At 42.0% G+C, this 7297-nt stretch overlaps 1 protein-coding gene across 1 annotated transcript in view; it reads left to right on the top strand.

The window, feature by feature from the left end:
- Positions 1-4311: 4311 nt before the first annotated feature.
- The window catches only part of PIK3R3 (phosphoinositide-3-kinase, regulatory subunit 3 (gamma)), a 10868-nt gene continuing 7882 nt past the window's right edge, over positions 4312-7297 (top strand). The window contains exons 1-2 of the mRNA XM_010074382.1: positions 4312-4422; positions 6669-6767. Coding sequence (XP_010072684.1) covers positions 4337-4422; positions 6669-6767 — 185 coding nt within the window. The 5' untranslated portion in view covers positions 4312-4336. The remainder of the gene's footprint in view (positions 4423-6668; positions 6768-7297) is intronic.

The raw sequence follows: 7297 nt of genomic DNA, 5'->3' as shown, positions 1-7297 counted from the left end.
TAACATTCTGTGATTCTGTGAAAAATACAATGATGCTAAACTTCTTCCACTTGCCAACTTTCTTGGTTGCCTTGGTGGTAGAGGTGGTTTGCATTTAAGGGAATCAAGCCAGTTAAATCTTGAGTAGCCTTTTTGAAAAGCAATTCTACGCAGTCAAGAAAGCATCACAAAAATTACCTTGGCAAAACCTAATCAATAGGCTTTTTTCTCTCAGGACCTGCGCTGCAGCTCTGCAGAGCAGCTCGGCTGAAGCTACCTGCTGGACCCGCACGGCAGCCTGCCGGGCCCTGACGTCAGCACCATCCGATCCCGGGGCCCAGCCCGCATTGGCTGCCGCTGCCTCCGCTCCATCACCAGCTCTTTTTTTATTTCCCCCCTTCTAAGTGACACTGATCACAGATTGGGATTTAGCTCAAGCTTGGCTGCTTGGGGAAGCTATGAAGAGGGGACTAGAGCTGCAAACGAAAGAAAACCAGAGATGCCTGCTAGCGCGTGAGGGAGAGCTGGTCTGCTCTCGTTGCTGCGTGCCAGGCGGTCACTGAGGGCTGAACCTGATTTTGGGATTGCACTCATGCGGGAGTGGAAGGGTCCAGCTGAGCTGTTGCCTTTTGGGTTTCTGAAAGATCTGTGCCATAAAGCTGTCCTAGAGACATGGTAGGAGAAGGATGCTTGTGTATCTAGTGCTAACAGCAAGTTCTTTATTAGAACAGATAGATCCATTGTGCTGTTAATCACTTGAGATCAATGTTCTTTCTCTCCCAGGAAAAAGGAGGCAAGAAACCATCAGGACCGTTCACTTTAATCAGAGCTTGTTCTGAGATAAAGTAAGATTGTGCCTGTGGCTAGATCAGAATTGGACCCAGTGACATGGAAAGAAACACGGCTGCTCTTGAAAGCATTTCTGTTGACTTCAAGCCAGCCTTATTTTTACTGTAGGATTTTAGCTCTCTGATGTTCATCAAGTAAGGTATATAAAATTGGATTTTTTTTTTAATTTAAATAAAAATCTGTAGACTCTTTAAGGTTCTTTTTAGCTTCTGATAGAAACATTACAGGATTTCTCCTAGCAGGGTGGCTAGTACTGTCTAGGTACTAGGAAAAACAATTTTAGGATGCCTCTTCTAGCAACCCATTGGGCCAGCATTACAAAAGCAGCAGTAGGGTGGATGCTGCTCTGTTACAGTAGACTTGCCATGCTATTACAAAATGCTCCTCCTGTCTCCTCACAGGTTCTGGGCCGTGGGGTTTAAACTTCCTTTGTGCTCAGTTCTCCATTTGTACAGACTACAGTCGTACCAGGCTGAGAGGGTAGCCAAGAAACACTGAAATGGGTGGGCATGTTAATCTACTGGGTAAAGCCAGAGCTAGGGCCGGGTTCTGTATCCAATACAGGGGAAAATCTATTATGACTCAGAGCTCAAAGTATTGAAAGTGAAGAATTGGATCCATAGCTCTCTGGAAACAGGATCCACCCTTGCAAATACTTTTGTATTTTTTTATAATGTGCAAGCTATTAAAAAGCATTTTTCAAAGTCTATTGTGAAAAGGACTGGCTTCCATGAGTCAGGTTTTACAGGAACCAGTCCAAGCCTTATTCTTCTCCCTGGAAGAATTTCCTTCCAGTTTTCTCATGCAGAATGAAGGTCTGCACACAACCCCCTGATAGTGACAACTGATACTTACCTATTAAGGGAAATAAGGAAAAACCCTCACTTGTAGTAAGGATACTTGGTGTAATGTCTAGTGGTCTGTGTCCATATGCCAGACTCCTGTTCCTTACCTTTCTGGTCTTTGTTAGTTTGCTTTTATGTGCCCAGTGCTTTGGAGTGAGCCCTAACAAAACTGCTAAATAATTCCACAGTATGTAAAGGAGCAAGACTTAATCTTACAAGGAGGGCTAGAGAAGTATTCAAGTACTCTAGAGAATACTTGAAAGCCTCTTCTGGAAAGCCCCTCTTAGCAGTGTAACAGAGGCTTTTACACTGTGAAATACCTTGAAGTTTTTGATATGTCCAAGCCTTAACTTGCAAGACCCAGTGAAGTAATTGCTGGTGCTGGTATTTCTAAGAATTCTCCATGCTGTTGCGATGTTTTACATGAATCTTCATGTGCTTGTTGATGACTCAGACTCTATAAAGTTTCTGGAATGAATCAGAAGATCTACAGGTTTTCTGAACTCACATGTACTGCCACGTGCAGACACTGATGAGACTCAGAACCACTGTGTTTGTCCTGCTGCTTGCTTAGAGTAGGTAGGGTAGCACAGCCCAGATGTGAGGTGGGGAGGACGGAGGACCTGAAGATACTTTTTAATTCAGAACTTTGAATGGGGGAGATGGAACAGTACAGCACACAGTAAATACAATTGATTCTACAGGTGTAGCCTGGATATGTGCTTCTCTGACCACGCAAAAGTAGGATGGGGCTGGGACCTTCAAGCAAAGCAGGGTTAGAACTGTGTCTCACTCTCAACAGTGCTTTGTACAAATACTTAAGCGCTATACAAACAACTGTAGTAGTTGAGCTAGAAGTAACCAAAGCCGCCTAACCAGGAAGCTACTTCACTGACTCCAAAGGTTTTCACCTTCCTTTTATAACAAGACCTGTTACTGCCTCACTAGATATGTGCACACCTGAAAGTTCCCAGTTTACCCCATAAAAAGAACGTGTATGCTACAGTTTAATGCTTAGTCCCGCAGAATGAATGCTGCTATCTGAATCAGGTGTTTGGTCAGCAACCCCAGGGTGCAAACGTCTGGGTCAAGGTTCAGATTTAGTTTAGATTGGCTCAATTAGTTTGTCTGAGAACAGTGAAGTTACTGTGTGGGCTATTCAACAAGAAATGGTATTTGGAACCACAGTTGGAACACTGTTTTCTCTTCTTTAATGTGGGAGGTGTGGCTCGGAGGTGAGCAGAGGGATGGTGCCAAGTAGCACACCTCTGTGTTAAGCCACTCTGCACGGGAGCTAGAGATCAAAATCTTCCTTCTGCTCCTTTTGTTTGTATTTCTGCTTGTACACCGGGATCGTGTGTGTCTGAAAGATGGCTGTTGTCAGTGTGTCAGGCCTGCTTGCTGATGCTTGTGTAATCTGATGGTTGGGGCATAGGGCTGGGAGCACAGATGTTCGGGGTCTGACTTGAAAATGGCTAGTAGCAAATCAAGGTGTGTAGCTGCTTTCTTACTCTGAATTCAAATGTGACATATCCCTGTAAAACACTGTCTCATGAAATGCCTGAAAAATGCTCGGTTTCACTGGTACTGTTCTTGACGGAGCGTTCCGCCTCTGCCAAGCAGGGGAGAGCACTCAAGACATCTTTCTCAAAGAAAATAGTGTAATGCATTTCTGCTGACAGGCAAGTCTCTACCCATACACAAAGATGCCTGTGGCTGCTGAATTACTCCTGATATAGGGCTTACATTCAAGACCATGATGAAGTTGTTTGAGCAAAACCTGACCAAATAGAGCTTCAGTGGGTTGTATGTCCTTACATTGTGTAACCTATTTTGAGAACAGAAGTAAAAGCCTGTTTGCCTTGAATTCAGAATAGGGGAATTCTGGGCAGGTATGCACTTGGTTCTGCAAATGTGCAGTTCTGCCTGTCTTTGGGGGATTTGTAGCATCACCTTTCCTGTGATAAGCATTTCGGCTATGTGAAGTGGTGCAGGCACTCTAATAATGACCTAGTGCCGCCTTTCCCCTTCCTTTATCACCTCATGTCCTGTAGTATTCAAAGAGTCACAGCTCGTGTTCCGAACAGGAACCTAAATGACAAATGTGGTATGAAACATGAACCTTGGGTCTGTGATGGATATACTGATGCTCAGCCACCACTTCTCTCACTAACAGGGTCTTTTCCTTCTGAAGAAGAGCCCACTCGTTTGCTCTTACAGGTTGCCATAAGGACTGGTGATGCCGGAGCAGCTGGAGTTTTTCCATAGCAGTGCACAGTGCTCTCCAGGCTGTGGCTTTCACACACAATGCACCTTTGTAACTTGTTTGGAGGTTTAGGCGGTGGTTGCCCTTGTAGTCATGCCTGTACCAGTCTTCCTTTTAACAAAAACTCATGTTTCCTCATACTCCTTCCCATTCCCGTCACTCAAGCTCGTTTGATTTGAGTAATCTAGGATCACAATGCAGCTGTTCATTTCAAAATTCTTTTAAAAATTACAAATTCCATTTACTTTGAGAGAGCTTGAGATCCAACTTCAAGATGTGTAGTTTCTCTTGCTTTTTCACTGTCATATTTCATTAACAGTTCAGTGATTATTTTCCTGTTTACCTTTCTTTAATCTGTTCTTCATTTTCAGCTCTTCCTCCAAAGCCCCCCAAACCAATGACTCCAGTCAATATGAACGGAATAAAGGACAATTCCAGTTTCTCTCTGCAGGAAGCAGAGTGGTACTGGGGGGACATCTCAAGGTAAGCAATATTACTAAAATATAGTAGTATACTTTATTAAAAATAGAATAATCCTTTTAGACTTCACGAGAAAAAGAATATGCCTGTTTCGGGCAGCATTCTATGGGATGGAAATGCTTCAGGACTATACTTGGCAAAGCACCTAAATGCAAGTATTCGACTGGATTCAGGACTTGTGTTTTAAGTTGTTACTGTTCTGGTGCAGATATTGCCAGTCCTGGTGACAGTTATTTTGGGTTTCTAAATTTCACCAGATACACAAAGTCTTTAAAAAAGAGAAAATTATTTTGTTCAAAAGAAAAGTGCTTCTGAATGTGCTAGCTGGTAAGGTTTTGTAAGCATACAATGGTGGGATGCACGCAGTTTAGCGCACTTTCAGGCTTGCTCAGAATAAAAGGATTTGCATTCTCATTTTTTGTTTCTTTAACATTTGGTTAAAACTGCATCTGTATTAATTTCTTTTGTATTAATTTCTATTACATGGTGGTATAAAGATAGCTCTTATAAATGCTAACCATCACTGGCTATACTGAGCAGATGATACAGACACATACCAAATAAATTAAGTTTTACCTCTTAAGGAAACCCTTTTCTATGCACTTGAGAAAATAGAGGGCTTAGGTTAAGTTCAGAAAATGAAGTGCCAGTTTTTAATATACTCAATTGCAGAACAGAACTGAAGTGTCCAGTCATCTCTTATGCTCTTAAGGCACTTCTGAAGAGTCTAGAATTTGGAACTGTAAGGGCAAACATGAGCTTGCTGGGAGTGTGATCAGGAATTGTTCAAACTTGTGCACATAATACTTTGAAACACTTTAACTGACAAAGGCAAGAGCAGCATGTTTGCTGCAGTAGTTCATTGAAGTTCTGAGAAGGGAAATAAAGTTTTCATATCTTTATTGTACCACCCCTTATCTTTATAAAGCAAACCCACATAGATCTTGCTTTTGAAGGGCCTTGGCAGTGGTATTTTTCTGTTAATTCTAAATCGAAGCAGAGTGGCAAAACCTGATCACAAAACCCACTCGGCAGGGTTTGTTTAAAACTGCTCGATATTGGTATCAGCTTATTGATTGTGGATTTGTTCCTCAATTAACAGTGCACGTGATGACAGGAGCTAATACAGTACAAATCACATTGGAGTGGCTTTATTAGATTAAAATGTGATGCACATGCATGTAAAGATGAAATTGTTTATGACCCTAATTTGACAGCCAGCAGGTACTGACTGTATCGCGCTGTCAGGGCAGGAGCCATGTTCTTGAGTCAAGAGTTTGCATTGAAAATTTTGTCCTGGGCTCCAGGGTGCAAGTTGCAGGCATAAGCCCAAGCCTTTAGATCATATCTATCCATTGAAAAGGAGAAGGCCATTTGAGTTACCGGGTCCACTCTGTAAAATGTTCTGAAAGGAGTAAGCAGATATGCATATGATACATAATAGGAGTCAGTTTTACTAACAGAATGGTTTTCAGGTAGCTAAATCAAACTAAGGCTATTTTGTAGGAATACTTTTATTCCTTAAGATTTGAACAAAAAAATCTGCTGTTGATTTTCTTTGTAAGATTCAAGTAGGCTTCCTAGCTCACTTAAATAATGTTGAGGCTATGTGGTAAACTTTAGTTTAATGGTATTAAAGTTCTTTGTGCTTCTAAGAACCTGTGAGGGAACTGCCATAAAGTGACACATGTGATCTGGGTGAAATGGTCAAAGTTGGCAAAACACTTAACAGTGCAGCTGAAATAGTTTTCTGGACTGCATATCCTTTTGCTTCGGTTGTAAATAAGGAAAGTTGCACTGAAGCTAGCAAGGTTGTAGTGGTTTAAAACTGATGTAAATAAGATCAGAGTTAAGCCAATAATGAGTCTCTTGAGCCTAGAACTGTGCTAAACTCTAGACACCTTTGAGCTGTGATGCTAGAGCCCATTTCTTAAGAGGTCAGGACAGGCTTCTCAAAGGGCACCTGTTTCTAGTGTGGACTTTAAAACCTGAGCAGATTACAAGGAAAGGTTGTGAACTCTGAGACACAGCCGCTACTGTTGCTTAAACAGAGACTTCTTCCTAAGTGGCAGTCACTGCTATTTTTTAGTATAACTACACAAGTTCAGACTTGCTTTAGGTGGCCTGAGTGTGAAGGAAGATTGCCTGATATTTTGAAGATTGAACTCCTTATGCATGCTGGTGTTAATTGTGGCAAAGATTATAATATCCTTAACACTTTTAATTTTGCCTTCCTTTCTGTTCTGCAGGGAAGAAGTAAATGACAAATTACGAGACATGCCAGATGGAACATTCCTGGTGCGTGATGCATCAACCAAGATGCAGGGAGACTACACTCTGACATTACGGTAAGCACTGAGCAGTTGTTGTCCACATAGTAAAACTCAGAATAGCTAGTTGCTATACCAGTGACAGTAGTGGCTGTGTAAAGCTGATGTGGCTCAAGTTGAGAGATGTTCCCAAAGGTACTGCGTATCACTGAATGAGCAAATAAGTAGACAGGTCTGATAGTTGGTTCTGTTCTGTGCATTGAATCCTGTCCCTCACTAAACACTCCTGTAAGCATCTCTGTGTAGTTTAGATGGGACTCAGCAAAGCGAGGCGCTCAGTAGTGCTTTGTAGTTTCAGAACTGCTAAGACGAAAGGTATTTATAAGCTAGGGTTTTGATTAATGGTGGTGTGTTGAATATCTCACCAGCATGCAGCTCTGGAGAACTGGACACAGTGTCTTTGTAAAAAAGAGTATTTTGTGCTTTCTGATGTAAAATTTAGGAAATAATGAACTGGAGCCATGTTAATTTCTTCATTAAAATTGTCTGCAAGTGGCAGGCTTCCCTGAGCTGCCCCAGCCCTGTCTACTGCAGTTAAGCAGCAGATC

The sequence above is a fragment of the Pterocles gutturalis genome, unplaced genomic scaffold (assembly GCF_000699245.1).
Source record: "Pterocles gutturalis isolate BGI_N339 unplaced genomic scaffold, ASM69924v1 scaffold18492, whole genome shotgun sequence".
Classification (NCBI taxonomy): Eukaryota; Metazoa; Chordata; class Aves; order Pterocliformes; family Pteroclidae; genus Pterocles; species Pterocles gutturalis.
Note: the sequence above shows the minus strand (reverse complement) of the source record. Positions and strands in the feature narration are given on the sequence as shown.